Below are 23,938 nucleotides of genomic sequence, written 5' to 3'. Positions count from 1 at the left end.
CTGCCACATGTACCTTTGACGCAACAGACCAGGTCAGTGCACCCTACTCTAGAGTAGATGACCTGGGGTAGCCTATATGTACCATGTATAGACAGAAAGCGTATGAATGGCATGTTCCACTGGATTTGGCACAGGTTCAAGGTTTCATGTAACAGTTGCCACATTTGGACAACATGTTATTCTGGGCTATACCATTCAAACAGGTGGGGGGGGGGTCAATCAAAGATATTTATCATCAAATTGAAAGGATGGGGGAGGGGGGAATTTTCTAACACGAAAAGAGTACTCAGATGAACTTTAAAGAAAAAAACAGGGCTGACTTTCTTGTGGCAGTGACACAGACTGAAAAAAATACACTCAGTATTTACATTATGGAGTCAACATACCTTTATGTTTTGGGAAGATCTTCTGCCTCTGAAGCTTAGGTTTCCTCTCTATTACTGGGTTGTAGAAGGTTACCTAGTGTGGACAAGGACAAAAGTTAGTAACAGGTTAACGTGCAAATATTCTGCCATTTAAAAAAATTACACAAAAAATACAAGATTACAAATGTACATTTTGGAAAAAAAGTTTGATATGCAAACCCTTGTGTTCAGAACATGACTTTTATAGAGCACATACTGCTTGCCTCCATATATATAGAGTATATGCTACTGACATCTATCTACAATCTACAATAAAATCTAATGCCTCTAACCTCATTAGAGCATATACATGTACTATATTACTACTGACCTCTATGAATAGTTTCCCTGTGGGTTCGATGTCCACACACAGGCCGTGCCTCTGGTTGTCCAGGAAGTCCTCTAACCTCAGGTACTTCATCCCACATAATGACCGCCAGTCCTTCCAATAGATTGCTATCTCTAACTCCCTTGACTGAGGAAGAGTCAACAACAACAACAAAAACATCAGCAGAACATACATCAAAAGTAAATAACCGAGTAAACAAATTTGATATACTGAATATTAAAGTTTTTTTATTCACAACCACTCGTTTATAAAAAAACAAGTGGCTGTGAATAAATAACTTTGATATTCCCTCAATCAGCAACCCGATGAAATTATTTATGGAAATTTGATATACATGTACCTTTATCAGTACAACAGTACATGAAGTTTCAAAATCTACACTTAGGCCTAGGGAAAAAAAATGTTGTGTTTCCTGACCGACCCTAGGACAAAAATGCCAACCCAAGCCTTTTTTTTGGGGTGAACCCCAGCGAGGGACATAAATTTTTCGAGCTGATCAACCTTTTCTAGCTCCATGATCTGACACCTGAGTGAAGAAATGTTGTACAATTACATGTAGATGTCCAACATTGGCATTGAAGATATAAGTATTCTCATGCAAGTTTTACTTTGCTAAACTGTATTGTATAAGTAGGATCACTAGCTACATATGTATAGAAGTCCCCAAGGTAAAAAAAAAGAATAAAAAAAGATAATCCCTACCTAAATGATGTTTTTGTACTGACCCTAACTTTTTAAGGACTGAAACAGGAAACACAACATTTTTTTCTAGGCCTTAGTAAGTATCAAAAGCAAAAGGATATTCTGAAGTTACTAACCCTATCTAAGTCTATATTAAATCTCTGGTCCCAGGCTTGGTTACTACATGGCTTCCACGCAGTTTGGCTAACCATTTTGTTGTCTAACTTCATAACTGCCATAACTTCATCTGAAAATTAAACAAGAAAACTGGTCAAATATGGCAAACATCATGTGCACATACAGTGTAAAATTATACTACATCATAGAAAACATTTCAAATTGAGTTTGTACAATTTAAAAAGGAAGGAAGACAAAAACAAAGTCCTGTTCCATTCCAAAACAATTTTAGTAAATTGAAGATGGAAAGATATTTTGCGACAGTAATATCCAGAAACCATGCCGTGAAAAGCAACACAGTGTCGCAGAAGGTAGCAACTAATTTGTGAGCAGAACATTTGACACCTTGCAAAAAAGTAGCCGATTATTTGTAGGCAGGGCATTCAACCCCATTCCTTAAAGGTTTATGCATGCTACACCTTAAAAAGGGGCACAAAAAACAACAAAACATGCACAGTCAGAAAAAGCGCAGAACTATCACCTTCAATATCTTGTGCTTTAAAACAGCCTGGTTGTGTGCAGGTACAAAGGAAAAACTCACATGTACAAGGGCAACACCACAAAAAACAGACACCCCTAAAACTGTAGCTGACCGTTAATCAGGTGCACAGGTGTCTCTACAAATTAATTAGTATTTACAAAGTGCACACAGCATCTAATAGTAGAAAAGTGCAAGCAAAATTGAAGCTGTATGTATGAACATTAAAAAAAAACAGTTTAGACTAGTACTACATGTACCTTTGCTAAAATATTGTTTGTTGAAAAATATGCAGATCCAGAATTTTCTAGAATTCCACCACTTCCGTTGAAGCCACAAAGTTATAAACACACACAGATGAAAGCACACACAAAGACAAACAGAGGCAGACATGCACACACACAGACACACACACACAGACAGACACACAGAGATACAGACACCTGCAGTATTAATACTTACTTGATAAGTCATCTTGTTTGACACTGTAAGTTTTGCTGCTGTTTCGCCCGTGGAAACTGCGCTTGGCCGACATGAACCCTCCGCTCTTTGTCTCCCCCGGGCTGCTGATGGGAAACGTGGGGCTGCTGCTCCGCGACCGTCCCGGCACGGTCTCCAACAGGTCCTGACAACCCATCAGCCGAACGTCCAGACGACCTACAGTACAAATAACAATCAAAAATGCATAAAAAATCTGTCTGCTGTTTCACTGTCCATTCCCACTGAAAAGTCTCGCCACAAAAAGACGTCAAACTCCCTTAGCTTCCTGCAAATGTCTACCAAAAAGTGGTCACACTGACCAGGCGGTGCTTAATATATAGAGGTGGTCACTTGTACAGGTTTGGCGGTACATGGTACATTTTTGTATCATTTCCAGTTTTTACATTTCCATTGTCATCCATAAACGTCTTTGTTCTTCAAGATTTACTACTTTCCCCCTAAATCATTTTTATGTGTTACTATCCCCATTCATTTAGTCCAGATTTGTAGAACCTGAAAAGGTCTAGTCCAAATGAGAGCCACCTGTATGATACAGAAAATACCCCTGTAGGGTTTCCCCTTGTCAGACTATACATCAGGAGTTAGATACAAGATCATTCATCACTACCTGGCCACAAGTACTAGTAGTTGGTTCAGAAAAGCAGTATTCCTATTGCTAAATACTGCATATACCTATGTTTCATCAAAAATCTTAAACCAAACTTTACATTTTTAGAAACAGACTAAACAAAACCATAGAAACTATAGAGCACAACGACCAATTACATTTTTTAAAAATGATCTAAACTTTTGTTTTAAAAAAATACATCAGGAGTTAGCCTCACCTGTGAGGGCGGCAGGCTTGGGATAGGCTGAGTACGTCTGCTGGGTGTAGCTCCCAGACGTCCTGTAGGACACCGGCGAAGTCAGCGAGAGTTCTGACTCGATCTCCTTCCTCTTGTCTGAGGCCTCGGGCATGTTCTTCAAGTGTTTCTCCAAGGAGAACTTCAAGATGTCCAGCTTCTGGGACGACTCCTGGAGTTTGGTTTGTGCCTTTGGAAGATACAAGACAGTCACTTCAATACTTTGGCTTATAAAAGACACAGTCAACTATTCAGACCACTTGGGAAGAATTTGAAATCAATGCGTTCCATATGTAGAGATATTCTTGTATTTGAGATCCCAATTGTATTCTTATCCCTTGGTACACATTTGAATGGCTAAATGTTTGTGGGTTCAGCAAGCTTGCTAGTTTCGCATTATTTTATTTTGTAAAACCAAAGGACCAGAAATAATACTTAGTTCTGTATCACATTCTTTATCCACAGCAGTGCAAGCTTTTGCAAGTTGTAGCGAGGACAGTTGACAGTTAATGGTGACAGAATGTTAGGAGACAGGAGTGGAGAGAGTTTGAATTGGTGTTTGTGTTGCATTTGTTGTGACAGCATGGGTCTTGTACATTCCATACATTGAAAAGGAAAATACACATATTGCACACATACATAAAGTACATATGAATTACATTAAATCCTACAGATACAAGATTCTACTACCGTTATAGGTACATGCTAGTCTGTAACAGCCAAACCATATCTGCTAAATCTAATACATTTTCATACAAACATAATCCTACATTGTATGTTCATAAAATCCTATAAAATAGATGTATCTAAAAATTTCTCTGAAAGAAATAAAATTTACAACTATTACTGCACAAAAAGTACAAATAAATATGAATTAGTAACTATGTACTTGCAGATTTATTGGTAAAGCATATTAACTAAATCAAAACCAATTCTCTAAAACACTGGTATAATGTCAAAGTATACAAATTCTATTGTCGGTACTAAGATGCACACCAGATTGCGATTACAGATCGAAATAGTTTCTATACAAACATTACAAGTTTCATGCATGATAGCACAGTTTCCAACCATGCTGAGGTAGTGAGTGCAACATTAGAACCTCTCCACAAATGTCAACAGTGGTCAATACATGTACAAGCTGGTGTGTAGGAACTGTGTGTTAGCCTCTTAACTAGTAACAACAGCTGACATGCCTCATGTCCTGTAGACCTACACTAACAAATACTCACTAACTACTAGTACATGTACACACTACATACATGTAAGTTATTCTTTGTAAATCTAAGGAAAAGAAAAAGGGTGCTACAATGATTTACATTTTCACATAATTTTTTTTGTACCAGCAAAAAACAACAACACATTCCTATAAAAATACTTTCCAATATACACATTGCATATAAAGTCATGCCTTTAATAAAATTATATACATTTAACTATGATTACTACCTAAGTTAGTGGTGCTGGTACAAATGTACATTGTGTTATGAATACAGCTTTATGTTTTTTGCCTTTTATAAGTACAATGTAACTTTACTTCAGATGTATGTTGTTAGACCAAAGTTGAACAGCAAATATTTGCATACAGTATTTACATTACAGCTTGTATCATATTTAACTGGTTACACCACAGCAAGCCTTGTTGTTCCATGCCCTGGGCTTACCTCTTCTGTACAGGTTATGGTGCGTTTTTGGCGGCGCCTGGTCCCACTGCCCCATAACCTCATGTGGTAGACGCGGGGGCTCCAGTGCCCGTTGGAGGCCTCCTCGCTGAGAGACCGACTGCACCACCTACTGCCAGACTTCTGCTGCCACCCAGACGGTACAAGGGTATTGTAGACAACATGGTGCTAGTGGGCTTTTTATATTACAAGCCCACAATTCCTGAGTCCCTTCATACTAAAATCATAGTACAGCTAGTTAGCACAATTATACTCAACCCTAGATTATCATCATCATCATTGTTTATATGATGATGACTGTCTACCAACTGTTAAAAACAAGGTTAACTTTGGTACTCTGGTTTACAAATGTAGCTAGGACATTACAAGAATACTGATTATCATGGCAAGTTAATGGGTGTAAAACTGTAATATGCTGGAACTTGGAGCATATTCTGGCCAAGGTACTGTATACATGTACATTCTGACTTGCTAAACATGTAAATGTTATGATCTGTTACACTGTTAATTCTACCAAGAAAACAAGACTGCCTTAATCTTTCATATAAACAAAACATTGTTTCGTCCTTTTTGGTGTATTTTTTACATCACATATATCATTTGTAACTTTCTGTAGTAGCCTGGAGTCTCAGTTAGATTAGTTGCATGACATGGTTTGTCTGGCAGGTGTGATGAGTTGTGTGAGTGTCAGCTGTAAGCAGGTGATAAGGGCTTCATGTATGCAAAAGTAAATGTAAGTCAGCAGGCAAGAGGACAGATTCAGGTTAAAAGAGAGCTTGACATGGAGATATGAACATGAAGGCAGCATCATTGTCAACATGTAACAGCAACTAAACTACTTTATAGAAATTTAAAGTCACCACCCACTATTACTTTTACCAATTACCAGAATGTAAAAATCAACTACAGCTTTTGTCCATTTGAAATTTGATTCATATTGGCTTATGATGGTAATCTACAATAGCTGCAACAAAGCATTTAGCCTTTGAGCAATGATACCAGTACACTTTCAGTCAGAATGATTTTCAATCAGCAAATTTAGCCAGGTTATATTCAGTCACTCCAACTCGCATGGTCAGTGAAATGTTAAATGTATCCCACTTCTGACACCAGTTACAGTGGGTAGATTTGTTTATGACAGATGTATCAAACTCTCTAACCCTTCTCCCTGTAACAGATAACCTGGTAGGCACACATCCCTGTCCTTACCTCCGACACAGCTCTCTTGTCTGTCTCTTTCCCTGCGCCCAACAGTCTCACCACATTCTTGGCGCCCTCCACGATGGCCGACTCGATCTTCATGTGATGTCTGAGGGTCGCTATCCTCAGTTCATCGGCGCTACCGCTCTCCAATGGACTCCCGGCTACCAAAACACACACAAAAAATTAAACTTTTTTTTGCCTATTATCCTTGCATATCTAGTACTTCAGTGATCGATCAATCTATGAAGTTCAAGTTTTCAGAATTTTTTTCACTGAAAACCAGACATATCATAAGCAACCTTACTCAAATGTTTGCCTCCTTTTGCACCCCAGCTTCTAATGCCTCCGCCCCTGAGGTGTTGCCAAAAAATTGCTACAGTCACACAACCAATAGCATGTAACTACAATGTACATCCTTTCACCATGTTGAACCCTAACCCTGCCACCCTCCACATCATCATGTACATGACATACACAGACTTAAGTTGGCCAGTCCTCTCAGCAGACGTTGGGTGGTGTAAGTGTCTGTGATACCTGCAATGTAACAAATTTCTACATGTCTTGTACCAACTCGCGTATCAACTAACAGCTGGACTCCAGAATATCATTCTAAAGCTACCTAATAGTATGTACATGTACCAAATGTCTTTGCCAACAAAAAACATATCATCTATATGTTCAAAATAACCCTGTATCCTATTGCATGAAATAACACTAGTAGTAGTAGTACTATAGACTACAACAGACTACAACAGATTTACTGTCACATTCTAATTCATTACCTTTCTGAGACTTGATCACTGGTAGCATAAAGAGGAGACAGATACGTAATAAGCAGGCACATACTTGAGTACCAAACACTAATTGCTTCAAACATGACAACATGACTGATTGTATAGGTTTCAGTGATTGAATCATCAATCTACTTGTAATATATACAGGGCCAATCTTTTAATCAGAACATCCCCAAAAACGTGTTGATATCATCAGCTATAAATAGTGTAATAGTCTCAAGGGAAACATACTCAACTCAAACACAAACAAACAAACAGACTTACACGGTGTTGCGGTATCCCCAGATGAAGCCTCGGGAACGTTGTTCTCCTGACTGGACTGTGTCTCTGCCTTGAGAATCTGCATGCGGATGATCTCTATCTTGGTCCTGCTGTCCTTCAGCATCTGCTGGGCTTCTGCTAGCAGCTTACGGTCCTTGGAGGAACCTGTGAGGATACGGATGTAGGACTATGTATTTCTTACGACCTTACGAGTTGTGCCCCTAAACAAATTTTAGATTCAGCTACATGTAAGGGTTTAGGTACAGACCCAGGCCTGTGTCATGTAGCTGTTTTTCAGTGGTAAATTGTTGTCATGTAGCTGTTTTTAGTGATAAATTGTTGTCATTATAAGAGAGTTTACACATTCCAATATAAAAACAAGAGTATTGACAAGCTTCCCTGACTTTCATTTGATACATTGTGAAAATAGTTATAATATGGAAGCCATGTGATGATGTACACTCCAGGATTGCCGATTAATTTGCACAATGTTGCTTGCCTGTCCTTAGCTTGGGGTCAAGACAGGACAGAGCTCCTATTTTCAGACTGGCAGTCTTGCATACAAACTCAGTAGCAGCCTTGGCATTCAGAGAGATTTAATACCACCAAGTTCACCACGTATTTGCCAGCGGGAAGTCAAATAGTGATGAGATATCATCAGTTGCCTGTTATATGTGAACACTTGCTGCCTGGGATGCTTTGTGCTCCAATCCACATTCTTCAACTTATTGAGTTCCTGTTAATGAAATACTTCTGCCCCATGTTATGAGCTGTCTGACTGTAATAGATTGTACTGGCCTGGCCTAGATGATAGGAAAACTTTGATGACTTAAAAACATTACAAGTAATAACTTCTTCTCATCCTGACGCCTTTAGGCCTTGAGGCCTGTAAGTTGTCAGCCTCTTGGTCAGTCTTTTCCACTCTGTTCTATCTTCAGCTATTTCTTTAACTACTCGGAAGTCTGGCTCTTCTCATCTTGTGATTTCAACGATATGGTCCAACCATCTTTGCCAGCTGGCCTTTTCTTTTTAGGTTTCCAATCAAAGATTCTCAAGTAATAACACTATAGATAATACTGAAGGTTTGCAAAGTGAAAAGTAAGTTAAAGTCCTTTTAATGGTATAGTGGTGGTGTTCGTTTTGGTCTACAGATATGCCCTCTCAGAAACATGTTCAGTCCTCAGACTAGTTGTGCGTACCTGTTGAGTACATGTTGAGCATGTTCTCTGCCCCCTGTTTGACCTTCATCTCGATAGTCAGCTGTTTCTGCAGGGCTGACACGCGGCTGTTGAAGTTGGTCCCACTGTCTCGCTTGGATCCCTTCTCATCAGGGGAGAACGGCTCCGAGTCTGCAACACACAAAATACACAAGGTCATTATCAAGTCTCACCATCTTCTGTTATAGGCATTGTCTAGTGGTTAGTAATGACAGTTAAACCGGCCACCCAGGGGACCAAAGAAAAGTGGACAGGTGGTCTCCTTGAAGAGGGTCGCCTCACAACATGACTGAGACATAAATGGTTTTCAAGTCGAGATGCTTTAATGTCAAATGCTGCAAGCATCTTCAGTTCTGTGGTGAATGCATGTGGGGAGGGTGGCACATGGAACAATTTACGTCAAAAACATTGTCCAGCAGCTGATGCAAAGTGCCTGTTTTTCCCCATGATTTCTCATTATGATCGAAAACGATGTGGTTACCATGATGGCATGAGCAGGTATCGGGCCTTGAGCTGACCCAACTCAGGGCAGTTACAGTCGCGTTGGCCAGGTGGTCACCTTGGGCAGGTTGCTTAATGCTTGTGTCAATGGGTAAAATTTTTGGGACTGAGAAAAAGCGGTCACCATGGACAGATGGCCAGTTTGAAGAGGTGGTCAGCTTGGCAGGTTTGACTGTACTTGACTTGGCATATTTTTTTCTCACAGCCATTGTTAGATTTAAAACACTTTGTTTTGTCTGCCTCCATTCCAGCTTGAACATTGTTCAATTTGTGCACCAGCCAATGACGTGACTAGAACAAAATAGATTACTTCTACAAACCCTTTCAATGGCGGTATGCCAATTTTTAATGTGATCTCCACATCTGCACCTTTACTCTATATATGTACAGGTATCCTTGGAGATGATTAACCTTCATAGGACTAAGGATGTAGCCTACATTCTAACTTGGGCAGGTCATATGAGGTGGCCCTGCTTTGGATTTGAGCGATGGTCCAGTTATCTTCAAGTACTGAAAGACCCATGTAAAAAATGCATGTTGCACAACTGTTTGTCTGCAATCAGTGGTCGAAATACTTTTTTTAGTGCTCTGCAATATTGCAGAAGAGTCAAAATTTCGTCCTGCAATTTGGAAATACTTTCTGCAAATACACAAGCCCCCATATTACAACATTCTGAAACCAATAATGCCTATTTTTACATCATATATATATAACGGTATAGCTTTGTAAATCTGTAGCATTACTGAAATTCTTCAAAATATCACTCTTTTAAATATGTTCGGACCGTAAAATTTTATCGGTCCGGTCCAAAAAAACCCGAAAGGTCGGTGGACCGGTTTTTTTGACCGGAACAAAAATCCATATTTGTTGTTACTGAATAACTGATGATCACTACATACAAAGAAGCCTGCCAGGAAAATGAAAATCCAGCCTTCAAATAAAAGAAGTTTACCTTAGTCTCCGTCTCTCTCATTTTGCAACAATATTTTCCCGTATTTTGGTACCGATAGTCATCTAGAAATCATAAAGGACAAGTCTACGGGCCGTGCTTGGTTCGGATCGAGCCGAAAATCACTGATTTTACACAATATGGTCACAATGTGATGCACGTAAATTTGCACACGAAATGAGAAATTACCGCCCAACAAAACGGACCATTAGGTTCCCAGTGCTGTATTTCTCTTTTGTTCATGTGATCAACTTGTTTTCTTTGCTTGAATCGTGCAAAATACCAAGGAAAAACATCGAAATTTCGGCAAATTAACGCCGAGGCGAGTGCTTGGTTTTTCGGAGGAGCCATGTTTCCTTTGCCGTGTTGCCTGCTGGGAAATGCTCAGCGAAAACTGCCGAAAATTGCCGAGGCAGTTGTCGGGTCCTCCCGGGAGACAAAATCTAACATCTGAAAATGGCGAGTGCCCATATTTGGTTATCGTCGCCTTTCGTCGCCTTGTCGAAATCGTTCAACTTTGACCCCAAATTCCCTTATATGGGAACATTACAGTCTGCTGGAAAACGCCGGCAGGTTCATGCGCGCGTGCGGCGCAGGTTTTCGATCTATTCACAGCGCCACTGCTTTGCTAATTGAAAACTATTGAATCCGGAGCCTATTTTTTTCTTCTGCAAAATTGCAGATTGTAAGATTTTTTCTTCTGCAATCTTGAAAATCTATCTGCAAATTGCAGACTGCAGACGGGTATTTCGAACACTGGCAATAGTATATAATAAGAGCATAAGAGATAGATTTTAGTTGTTCTCTATTACTTTATTTTGAGTATGACATGAGGGAAAAGGAAGTGTTCACAGTGTTTGAAGTTCACCCACCATAGTGCAATGCAAAACAGCGCACAGGTTCTCGGTATGAAGCATTTTTGCATAACATAAAACCACTATAAATATTCCAAAATTTACAGCAGTTCATGTATGCACTACAAGTACACAAACATGTAAAACTAAAACTTAAAGGGTATACAGTCAGCTTGGCTTTTTAATTCAAAGCAGCACATGTTGCCGTGAGCGACACAGACTGACTCTGAGAAAACTGGTGGGACTGGGACAATACAGCCATAAATATCCTCCCGGAACGACCTTGTCACATGTAACCGCAGGTACAGAGGTCGCACACATGTCCTGGGGCGAGACCTGACACCTGAGATGACACCTGGTGATGAGCACACCTGGATGACAGCTTGTAACAACAAATAACACCTGTTCCAGTCTTCCTCTCCTCACAGTTTACCTGCACACACCTCAACTTCCTCTTACTTCTTTAACTTAGTCATAGAAATATTTATGGAAAACAGCTCTGCATTTCTATCCTCCAAGCAGATGTTGGGGTGGAAAATGATGTTTTCTGGGCTTTTCTGATAGAACAACTGGCCAATCAGGAATCATTGTGATTTTTTTAGCCCAATATTTGTTTGGAGATCACTGCATTTCTCTTCTAAGTTCTATGGCATTCTACAGGTTGGAAAATATGCTGAGAAGGCACAGTAAACTCTGACTGAGTTTATTTTTTTGGGCAAGTTTATGTTTGTTTGAAACCTTGTTTATTCATGAGAAGCTAAAACTGGCCTGCAGGCTGCATCTAGTGTATGATTACAGTGTAACAGACTGTTTTAGTTCTACCAAATGCCATAGGTGACTATTTAAACAGTTTACCTTGTACAATACCGTACCAAACACACATAAACACGCTGGGTTTTCACACAGACTCGCTAATCAGGGATTCTTCTGTGGGTCTAATGGATAAACATGGGGCGCTAAAAGGGTAAACACATGCCAAGCATTTGACAACAATGCTAAAAGGTAAACAAGCCCTCCCCTCCTAGTGTGTTGTGTATTGGGCCTCATGTGTAAACCAATCAGCAAAGAGGAATCATTATGTAACATATGTATCTAAACAAATTTTAGGTACAGGTAACAAACAAGTGTGGCCAATCACAGTGTAGGTTATTTTTGAACCAACTGTCTTTTTTCAAGGTAAATTGCTGTCGTGAACTGTTACAGGGTTTGCATATTTCAAATTTTTTTTTAAATCTGAAAATTAAAATAGTAAAATAGTTTTAGCTCGTCCAAACCAGGAGTGCTGCTGCAGTACCAAGGAAAGTTGCCAGGAGGCCCATAATCGACTGTGACCTTTGTCTTCCAAGACCTATCCACATACCAATCACACCTTGAAAACAAAACCTATGTGCAAGGAGGTAAAAATGCTACAAGAAGGTAATAAAAATGCTGGATAGAGTCGCTCAGTGACTTCATGTAAACACTAGTTGACTGCTGCCTACCTGTGTAACTTAAGGTAGCAGCAGTATAATCAAAGACTGGATACAAGTGCTAATGGAGTGCTAAGTCATCCTCAAGTTCAACTATTGTTTATTCAGGGCTTTGGAGTTAGTATTCAGAACGGACATGTCTTTTCTAAAAAAAGTAAATCCCAAATCCTATTTGATGCGGTGAATAAACCAGGCTTTTCACCCTGCACCTGTGTAAAGCTATCTGTTATTCTACTGAAGTCTTTGGAAAGTTCCTGACTTACAATGAGTGCTAAGTAATAAAGGGGGTGTTGAAAAGGGAGGTAGGAAAATCAAGATTGATAACAGTAATTATCCTACTTCAAAGTACAGTGAGGGCTTCTGGTACGATAACACAAAAATCGTTTAGGTACAAAATATGGAATGTTGATGTACCAGTCTTACACCTAAAGAAAATTACACTCAAATATACACTTATTTTGTGTCTAAAATGTGTAATTCCTTCCACAAAGATCAAAATTTAGCACTGAAAAAAGACAAAAAAAAATAATTGTATGGGCTTTTGTATCAGTGCAAATTTGTTTTGAAAAAATTCTACTTGCCAAATAAACAATTTTTTTTAAAGATCTACTGTTTCTGTTATCATTATAATATTAAAAATCACAGGATACTTTTTTGAATGTACATTAAGTATGTAACAGACTGAACCTAAAACTATGAACCTGTACCTGATGTTATATTTAGGTGCGTAGCTCAAAACATTTAAATGGTGAGAAAGACTTTTTACCCTTTTCCTCGAAAACCCAATTACCATACAAATCACTACAAAGATGTAGAGAAAAAACAAACACAGCCATTTGCCTTGCTTGTTGTTGTACAGAACAAAGGTGCTTAGTCATCACGACTTCCTACCCTTTAATGAGCAAACCTTGAACTCAAAATAATGCAGGGGTCAAGGCAAGACACCTTACAGAGTGTCATAATGACCTTCATATGGGAACACAGCCATTGTAGGTAAATCCTCTGACAACAAAGCAATGTAATGTTAGTTCATGTCCTAAAGACAGAGAACCAGACAACAATTTTACTCTTATACAACATGTACATAAAGTGATTTCTGTAAAAATGTAGATGTAACATTTGTTTTAACCTTCAGAGTGCCCATCTGGCACCTAATCTGTACTAGTTATGGGGTTACGGAGCAGGTAAAGTGCATACACCCTTATCGTTAATCCTTCTGCTAACCAGAAAGTCTAAGGTTTAAGTGGCCATGTTATTTCTTTTGTTGCAACTGATCAAGTCAAAAGGACGCTACCACACCTCTTGTAAACCTTCCTGTATTCAACTAGTGTTCCTAGTGTCAAATTTCTCCCTGCTGCCTAACCCCATATGATACCCAACATGAATTCGTACCTAGCGGAATTATGCCAGGCATTAACTGTAAAATGGGAATCCAATACATTTTAATGTGGTAACTGCAATATGCTCCTGACTGGTTCAATGTGTCAAGTGCAAGGCCATGTTGATTTGATTATATGGATGACATCAACATTGATAATGTTTTCCAATATTTTTTTTGCAACTTACGGTATATTTTGCTCATTTAGCAACTATTTTGTACGATTTATAGTATGGTTGAAAACGTTTTTTTTTTTTTGGAAACGGCCAAAAATTCATGCGCGCGCGGATATCATCCATATAATCAAATCCACATGGCCTTAACTGTAAAATGGGAATCCAATACATTTTAATGTGGTAACTGCACTGGTTCAATGTGTCAAGTGTAAGCTGGACTGGTAATGTTCCAACTGAGAAGGTCAGACAAGGTCAGGACCATGGCAGGGGCTGACAGGACCAGACATGCTGTAGGACAGGACAGCTCCAATCTGTAGCAAGGGTGGAATGTGGGACTGGAAACACACCAGATCACATTTCTAGTATGGAGTTCAGAGTAGTCCAAGCTAAGATGTTATACTTATAGACCACCAGGCTGTAGCTTTAGCGCTAATAGCAGCGGAAGAAATCCTTTTTCTCAGTGTTCTGCAATAGTGCAGAATGTCGAAAATAAAATTGTTCTGCAATTCTAAAATACTGTACTTTCTGCAAAATACACATTTACAAGTCTAGACTTATAATATAGTTATATAAACTTGCATGTTGGCAAACATTTTACATGTAATTTGAAAAATAGTAACATGCAAAACTACTTGTGCATATTATTAGAAAGTCAGTAGTGAACATAAAAGCTCTTAATTAACTTAAAGCAATATTATGCCTACACCATTGAACCCCAAGCCTGATTTTTTCAGTCTGCAAAATTGCAGGTTGCTTAATTTTTCTTCCTCCAATATTGGAAATGTCTCTGCAAATGCAGACTGTAGGTGGGTATTTCTAACACTGCTTTAGGATTGCAAGACTTGAAATCCATTTTCTGGGAATAAGTGCACGGGTTTTTGACAGCAAGCTTTGTAACGACATGCACATTTTTGCTAGGGTGTGGTCGGTGCAGTTGTTGCTAACACACGGGAGATTTTGAAGAGTAATTAACGGTACTCTAGGTGCTTGTGTTACTAAGTGTAAGTCAGTGTGTATGGTATGACAAACTTTCCATACACACACAGATGTTCAATATTATGTTGTCGTAGACAACTTATCAAACTGTCAAACCGTTGGCATCACTATGAGTCTTTAAAGGGGGCCGGCATACCCTTTTCCGTAGACCGTAATCGGCCATTATAATTCAAGGTAGAGCGTAATTGGCACATTTTGCGTATAGCGTAATTCATTACGTAATGCATTGTATCTACCTGGAATCTATCGTAAAGTGTAATGAGGGAGGCTTCTTGAATTCAGCATAATACGTACCTGGCTCTCAAAATTTAGCGTAGAACAACGCTCTATGGTAGAGCGTTGTTGGGACCCCCCCCCCCCCCCAATGCAGGCCCTCTTTAAACCTGGAGGCTATTAACAGTGAAGGTACGCAAAGCATACTTTATAAAATTTATGTATTTTCTATATGTTACAAAAACTGCTGTAGTTCACTTTTAAGGCTCTTGTCACTTTACCAACAAAAACATATATTCAGTGGGAAGGTCCACGTAACATGCCTTACATGGTTAGCCCCTCCTTTTACACACAATACAACAAGGCAGTAACACAACGGGTAGAAGGAAGTGATGGATATGTACTGGTACGTTAACAGACAGCTGCAGGGTTGTACATAATATCAGAGGAAATGAAGTCTCCCAGACAATGTCACAAGCAAACGCCAGCCTTCCCACTTTCTATAAATAAAGCCTCACTTGCGTCTATCCTGGTTCGTGGGGTCAAGATATGTCAGGACAAAGTACAGGGGCCAGGATCATCTACTGCCTGTTGTGTATGTACCCAAAGAAAGAGTAGTAACACGTGTTATTTTCTAACAGTTTTCTTTTCCATTGTCTTTATCATCTAGTGCAATTCACGATTATTTTCGCTGTACTTTTATGTTCGTGGTTTTCATGGTCACCGTGAACTTAATCATTACTGTGAACAAATAATTTGTTGACTTCTTTTTTTCTGCACCTGCCGCCACTATGAACATATAGTTCTATGAACATGTCCATTCTTGTCAGACTGCTAACTTAAGCTACCACAAACATAAAATTAATTAACAGTATCTGTTGTCGTCTATGTAGCGATAACAACTCTGTATTCACATCAGATAAGGTAAAAAAAAACTATAAGTAGAAAACCAGACAAATACTAGTAGATTGGTCAAAGTGTGACCACATGTTTTGTACCCATTTCCCCTTTAATGTGAGTTGAGCCATGTAACATCAACACATCAACTTTTATGAAGCATGTTATTAGTTCCAGGTATAGGTCTGGTGTAGATTAGAGCAATACCACACATGTTTGTGTTGTGTTACTTGTTTAAGGCTTATACATGGCTAGTACTACTAAATATTTTGGTCCACAGTTTGCTATGCACTGTACAGTAAATTCTTTTATTGTTGAAAGGGCTTCATTTGCCAGTAAGAATGGACAAGAGGTTTTCCATGTGTTTCAAGTTCAGAGTTGAAACAATTCTGCAGAACACTAAAATTCACACTTCTGGTATCATCATTTTGAAGTTGAGTGGTCAATGCGGAACCCAAAACTATAAAACCACTGCAAACATGTTACAGTATAAAGGTGGCCTTCCATAAATTATGATAATGGTGACATACACTTTATATATATAGACAATAGTCTTTGTTGTCAAGTGACCTTCAAATTACCAATCACAAAAAGGCTTTTATCTGATCACCATGACAGAACCCTTTATGGGGAAAGCCAATCACCTTCCACCCAGTTTAACACATTAAGGGTCATTGGTCGTGCCTAATTTGGGATATCTACATTCTCTAACTGTTTTAGTCATAACCAAATTTAAATACCAGAAAAGTAGGACATGTAGACTGTGGGATAGGGGTTGTCAGTAGGGAATCGTGACCCATAACTGAGACAAGGTTATCTACTGTGTAGTCCCTTTTCCTGAATATTAATTTTACACGCATTTGCTTGTACTTAGGCCTAAACAAACACACTCAAGCACATGATGGTATTGTACATATGAATTTTATGGTTTTTCCATTTACGGTTTTATGACTAACCAAAATTGATGGAGGAAAAGGATTTTATCATATGTAGTGTTTTTTTTTAAACCTTTCAAGTAAAAGGCTGGGCACAATCTCAAAATGCAGACGTAATTTCCAACAGTGTACATACACACAAGTGTAAACAATGGACTTTTTTGTAGCCATGTATGGCCCTCTTTTTGCTCCCAAACGGCTGCCAAATGTGTTTTGTGTCAAAACAAGTCATAAAACATGCTCTATGGCCATTTGCATGCATCAGTCTCAGTGTTAATCGCACCAGGCTTTCATACTCTAATCCTAGCGAGTAACCCAACACCTGAGCGTCACAGGCTCTAATGTGTCGTGAACATGAAATTCAAAGTTCAAGTCCATGTTTACTGAGAGCTTACAAAATGTATAGATTACACAGAGCCTGAGTCACACAGACTGTATCAAGGCTATATATGGAAACACAAATGACAACTGATAGCTTTTCCTTCTGGACTTGCTGTTGCCAACACAGCACAAACCATATGTGCTGTATTGGCAATATTCATATGAATAATGGTTAACACAAAAGGTGGGAAGAATGATTTCAGAACAGCTCTGTATATACATGTCCTCTTTCCTTATTTTCAGTGACATATGCGTTTTTTCCTTGCAGAATGCTTTTTCTATATATGATAAGAAATCATCTGGAAAGTATATACAATATATACGTGGATACAAACATAACATGTAGAGTTTCATACAGGATGGCACTACCAGTTGTTCTTTACTTCCTGTTAAACTACTCTTGACAGCTGTTCCAAGTCCTTGGCAGTGCCATATCCACTGGCTATCTTCCAGATCACATCATATGAACACCAAATGGCAGCCCTAGCAACTATGTGGTGTTCCTTTCCCTCTGTCAAAATTGACCTACTTTTAATGGATAACATTCGAACATGTGCATAGATTTTAGGCAGTGTATATTAAAAAAAAAAGAAAGGCAATGGTTTATCATCATTTATGACAATGCCATACATCATAAAACTGGATATGATGACTATTTTGACATAAGACGATCACTTCCATTTCAAAATATGGCAATTTTTTTTATTGCCCATTTTTCTTTTTTTCCACACTCGCATCAGTTTTGGGGTGTCCAGAGAGGATGTCATCCGCACAATCAAGTCAGTGTGGCCTCATGCCAACAACAGAGGTCTACTTGGCCAAACGGCCTGTTACAAGAAACTGTGGTGGTGTTACTAGATAAATGATGTTCAGCTGTTTGGCCAAACCAGCGATAAAATCAAGCCCTGTTGTCTAATCATTTCTGATAGTCCTCTATAAATATTGCAGCCTGGACAGACGTCCTATCCATTATCCTCGTGTTACGACACTCCCAGGGCTGGCTCTTATAGATCCAACAAAAGACAAAATCGCCTGACAAGAGCCTGGTGATCTGGCAACGCTAATGGAAAAGGCCATCGCACCAACACGAAAGCTCGCGCACAGAAAGGTCTGTAAATGGAAGTGACTGGGGGAAATGCCAGCGGGGGCATGTGTGCTGATTGAAGTGACCGTGTGTTATTAAACTCTGAGCTGTGATATATAGCTTCATTAGCTCGGGTTAATTTTGGCACAGTATACTATATTATGGTAGGGTTACAACAAAGGCTACCACGGTTTGAAAAATTGAAGGAAAAACACAAGTACATTTCATTAGAGCATACATGGATATGGATTAGCTAGTTAGATGTTAAAATCCTTCTAGCACCTTTGGGTATATAAGGCGGTGCTCATCTCCATTTCTAGACTATAGCCCTCGGACCACACAGTTGGCTAGTTCAGTGGTAATGGCTATTATCATATTACTGCGTATGCTAAGCAGTAGGTACATCAGTCTAAAAAATGGTATCATGAACTAGCCAGGGGTCGAACCCTCAACTTTTCGAATTCAAATTAGTATAACATAACTCACAGTACATGAACATTAAAAACGCTGTATCATGTACATGTATTTTATAGCATATCATGATGTTATCTCCAGTATCACCCCTGCCTGCACCATGACCTGGCACCTGCCATGTTGTCTGTTCCTGTTCCCTGTCACTCACAAGTAAGCAAACAGTGAGTACACTGATGAGGCCTAGGAATAAAATGTTGCATTTCCTGTTTCCCCGAACCACCTTAGGAAAACCTACCGACCCTAGACTTTTTGGGGGGTGGACCCCCGCAGTACTGTTTCAAACATGACAATCTCCTTTCTACTTCTACCACGATATTAAATCCACACAAAAATAAATGAATTTACAGTATCACAATCACATGCTGGCACATGTCTGTTCTTGGCACTCTACCAGTTTTAATTTTCTCAGTAATGGACATTGGGGGAGGAAAATGGCTTCTCTTACGATACATAAACCACTGACCATTACAGGTTACTTACAAGTTGTCAGCAATTCCCACCTATAAAAATGAATCCCACCTATAGGGTATAGGTGATAATGCACATTGTTCTTCTAAACTCACATCACAATAGGTTAAAAATAACATGCATAATTCTAACTATCAATCATTTAGTTTGAACAACTGTCAGTGTAGTTTTCATTGATCCACTCCTATTAAACTAACACTGACAAATTTTTTGGTCTGTTATTTTAGAAAACTTCTTGTTCTGCATAATCACAATATTTGTATTTCAGTATTGACATATATATTGGCTATAAATAAATATAGTTCTTTATAATTATATCATTGTCTGTATTTCTTCCTAGCACTGTTTTTATCTTCACAATGGTGTCCCATCGAACATGTGCTGTTCTAATAGCTTTGTTGTGTGTTTTGGTCCCTTTGAGCATGACTAAACATCCTACTCTGTCCCATTCAGTTTATGTGCTCAACAATACGTGTGTAATATTGTCTGAAGCCTTGTACTACTTGTAACGATAGTACCTGAATAAGTCATGTATTAACCAATGTAATGTTTTATCAACTTCCCTTTTTGAAAGAGAGTCTCCACCATAGATGAGGTGATTCATTCAAATGCATTACAAGTTACAACAGTAAGCAACATACAATAATCTTTTAGCCTGAATGCCCCCCTCCCACCCTATAAAACTACAAGAGAAGCTTCTATGATTAACAGTGCAGTTAATTCACTCAGGTGTCCAGTACACAGTGGTTCTTATATTTAAACCCCATTGAAACAGTAAGGTTCACTGACTATGAGGAGTAGTGGGTTGGATTACTACTTAAACATTATCCTGTGTACTGGTAAGATTACATAGAAATCTTTAGTTTTACATTGAATGTGACTGTAGTACCAGGGCTGGATGCATATGTAAATGTCAAGTACATTGTATTTTGTGACTGAAATCTAGCCATCCCTACCACAAAAAAGAAAACTTATTCTAAGTTAACAAGGGAAAACATTGAAATCGGTGAGTCCCATCTTTGATTTGAGATACGCCAGCCAGTGTAGGTGGTTCTTTGCATTAAAATACCAAAAGTTCCAATAAACATTCTTCTCCTATGTCTGTCAATTCATTGCTGAAAATAACACATTACTGTGTCCAAATGTTCAAGTATAGGTACCAGTTCAGAATTGTGCTAAACTACTAACACCAGTTTATGGAAGAAAATGTTTGCAGAGATATCGTCATCAACGACCGTTGAAGTGGACTCAAACGCGTGGGTTGGCTCGGACGGGTAGAGCACTCGAAATTCGCCAAGCCACAGGGCGAGCGTACGACACGGGAACAAAACAGCTCTTGTGGCCCACTCCATCCGGACACTTGTGACCAACTTGTGATTTACTGAAATGGGGACCTGACCATATGAGAGACAGCCTGATGTGGGACATGTGATATGGCAGCTGGGGTTGTCAGGGTGCTATATCCCTGCAGGCACAAACAATGGGACAACTATACTCACTATTCACTATAAATTAATAAAAGTAGCATAATAATTTTAAAAAACAGAAGCATTGTGGTATTCCTGTTTCTAAAATTTATACACGTTTTGTTATTTCAGTAAAATGAACAGTGGTTTGACATCACAGTCAACTAACCCTAATAACTGGCATTTTCACAAATCCAGTATACCTAAGCGTGATACTAGACAGTGTATTGTACTGTAAAAGCCTCCACCCTTAATAATCGTCATTAAATCAAATCAAAAACCTTAATAAACCCTAATAATGATATTCATTAAGTGATACCTCAGTAAATCCTAATAACTGATAATAACAGATATGAAGTCAACTAGAACCATTTTCATACTCATAGCTGAATCTATACGGCAAAGGTATTATTTTCTATGATGATTTTAGTATAGGTCTCTTACTACTTGGATTTCAAGTTTTACCTTTGCATTATTTGGCTGCTATGTTCTTTTCCTAAGTTTTAGTGTATCTATGTGTCAATTTGTCGGTAAATGAATTTATAACATATGAATAACCTGCAGAACCTATAAATATGCGAGAAACGATACAGGGGACCAGTAGTTTTGTTTGTCCCCTGAAACCTACCCGGCTCTGGGTAGAGTTTACAGTAAATACTCCAAATCCTTCATGTCCCCCTCCCTGAGACTATCCCCAAACAGTTATCCTTACAACATTTCTTTGCACAATTGTACACTGCGGAGCCAAAAATTCCAAGAACTGACACAGTAGGCACTGTCTCAAGCTTTATCGAGTTAGCGTGGCTGTACCCTTGGATGTGACCATGTTTAGGCAAAAGCCAAACATACGGCACACATGTACGTCTGGAGCTGAAGAGTTTCCTGTGTGATATAATCTAGTGCTGCTGGTGGGGAAGTGTTCCGCGGCCCTGTATTATCAAGTATGGACATGCTGTAATTTAGGAGGGTGGCATGTGGAAAGACGATCCTTTCTATTGCTGCGAGTACTGTAAATCGTTTTATCTGTGAGTGGACTTAATTTTGTAGCTAGTATGAGGGGATAAGAGGTGATTATTATTAAGTTCAAGGCTGAAACTACTGTATAAAGTTAGCTCAGTACAAGTCAGTTTACATGTTGGCAGTGTGAGAGCTCACTGAAGAAACTACAACTACTACAACTATTTCATGATTTACAGTAAGCATACTACACTGCTCCATGCTAGGAAAACTGGTCATTGAGTGATCATGGTGGCAGCCTATTATGTCCCCAAGAATTTGGCCAAGCATACCTGGTTGCCCCTATCCTCAATAACTTAGGCTGTGTTGGCAGGGATTTGACAACCCCCTACATGCCATATTACACGGTATTCTATTCTAGATTTTCCTCCGAATCACTGAACTACAGTCCCTTCCACAGCATCTGAACTGGAGGCAGGGGATTCAAACCCATGACCTCTGTGCTCTCAACGTGTAAGCTGTATATGCAAAATTTACAGCGACATTACATGTTCTCCTCCCAGCAACTGCAATGTTTTTATTTCCTTTTGCAAACCAGAAGAGTGAGTAACACGAATGAATGTTTTGCTATCTGCGTACATAGGAATGTGGTTGAATCTAGTGATAGCAACGTTGAAGACCACATTGTGTAACTTGTCATACAGTCTGGAACACATCGGTACAATCGTGGCTCTTCCACAGCCGAATGGCATTCCTCTCTCCCTTTTTCCTGCTATTATAAAAATCCTTGGGATGTGTATATCTTCACCCCCAGCCCACGCACTAAATGCACAGATGTCGAAACAAGTACTGCACCAAACCTCTGACATTTGGGACATGGCAGGACCAAAATGTATGGCCTAACTCTAAAGAACTCCTGCCAAGTGCACAGCATGCACAGTTAAAATGATGTTTCACAGGACTAGGCAACAATTTCAACTAGGGGACACCAAAAACAGAATGATCTGAATAATTTTTTATAATATCTTTTCACGACAATTCAGGGCAACACCTATAACCTACTTACAAGTCGTATTTGTTTTAGCCAATGTTGTTTGAAGTGTGCAATGTTGGGAAACACCCATCATGACGTCATGTGCAGAAAAATAAAGAAACTCGAATTTTCCTGCGAATTATGATAATCATCATGAGATCAGGAGTTATTTTTTCCCGTCTGTGACTAAAAACATTACTCACCAGTTAGGTCTGCGGACTCGGAGGCCGACTGTGACACGACTATATGGGCGTTCAGTTCCTGCAACTGTTCGTGTAGTTCTTGTATCTTTTTGTTGGACTTTTTGACGATACTGTCCACGTTGGCCAGGCTCTTCTTGTCGGTGGTGACTTTCCTGACTTTCTCGGCGCCCTCCTTGATTTTGTACTCCTTCTTGATGTCGTTTTTGATGTGTTCTCTGAGGTACTCCAGTTTCTGTTGGATGTCGCTGTCTGAAACGTCCTGCATGCCGTACCTCTGGCCGAGGTGATTGACAAAATGGCTCGCCGGGTCGCTCTGAAACGATCCAAATAAACCCAGCAGTTAAACCCAATCGTATACCCCCGAAATAACAATAAATCGGAGTTGTTTGGGAGTAGAAAAGTGGTCAAACTTGAAGTTGTCTGCGTCTTACCTGGAAGTGTGTTGGCTCGGCCGCCATGTTTGAAAGTCGACTTGATCTCGACGGCGCCCCCGCGGAAACTCCACCCTTTTGTCGGCGACGCCGAGCAACAGTCCCCGTAAATCCGAATCGTCGACCTCTGGATACTACTCCTACTTAGTCAGTTTGATGGTGTGCCAACTGAACACCCCAAAGAGGAAGAATATTCACTTCTCTCGCGGTCTCTCCCCTGCCTTCAAAACCGTCATGAGAAATTTGTATTAGTGTGGCATCACGTGACTATGGGTGGTGGTGCTGACCAATTAGGAAGTTCGGCTTTCCGGTGAGTCAGCGACACCAGAGATTCAGTTAGCCGTCGTCTCATTGGTCGAATCTTTCTTTCTTTCCTGCAAAGTTTTCAATTTCATGGGTCCATTTTCGCTATTTTGTAACGTTATACCCAGGTAGGGTCGACGACCTGTGCTGTGGACAAAGGGGATAAGTGTCCTACAGAAT

At 39.5% G+C, this 23,938-nt stretch overlaps 1 protein-coding gene across 3 annotated transcripts in view; it reads right to left on the bottom strand.

The window, feature by feature from the left end:
- The window catches only part of LOC109482554 (serine/threonine-protein kinase N2-like), a 38,802-nt gene that overhangs the window by 12,517 nt on the left and 2,347 nt on the right, over positions 1 to 23,938 (bottom strand). The window contains exons 2-12 of one of the 3 annotated variants that reach the window (XM_019785306.1): positions 23,456 to 23,580; positions 23,025 to 23,337; positions 8,572 to 8,721; positions 7,376 to 7,537; positions 6,792 to 6,851; positions 6,324 to 6,478; positions 3,415 to 3,622; positions 2,552 to 2,746; positions 1,572 to 1,681; positions 736 to 879; positions 387 to 459 (exon numbers count right to left, since the gene is read on the bottom strand). In XM_019785306.1, coding sequence (XP_019640865.1) covers positions 387 to 459; positions 736 to 879; positions 1,572 to 1,681; positions 2,552 to 2,746; positions 3,415 to 3,622; positions 6,324 to 6,478; positions 6,792 to 6,851; positions 7,376 to 7,537; positions 8,572 to 8,721; positions 23,025 to 23,337; positions 23,456 to 23,482 — 1,597 coding nt within the window. In that variant the 5' untranslated portion in view covers positions 23,483 to 23,580. Of the gene's footprint in view, positions 1 to 386; positions 460 to 735; positions 880 to 1,571; positions 1,682 to 2,551; positions 2,747 to 3,414; positions 3,623 to 6,323; positions 6,479 to 6,791; positions 6,852 to 7,375; positions 7,538 to 8,571; positions 8,722 to 23,024; positions 23,338 to 23,455; positions 23,719 to 23,938 lie in introns of those variants that run through there. The other 2 variants (XM_019785307.1, XM_019785308.1) reach the window with 2 other exon arrangements.

Source organism: Branchiostoma belcheri, unplaced genomic scaffold (genome assembly GCF_001625305.1).
Source record: "Branchiostoma belcheri isolate BF01 breed outbred unplaced genomic scaffold, Haploidv18h27 scaffold6, whole genome shotgun sequence".
NCBI classification, from domain to species: domain Eukaryota; kingdom Metazoa; phylum Chordata; class Leptocardii; order Amphioxiformes; family Branchiostomatidae; genus Branchiostoma; species Branchiostoma belcheri.
The sequence above is the reverse complement of the archived record's forward strand: the minus strand, read 5'-3'. Positions and strand labels throughout refer to the sequence as shown.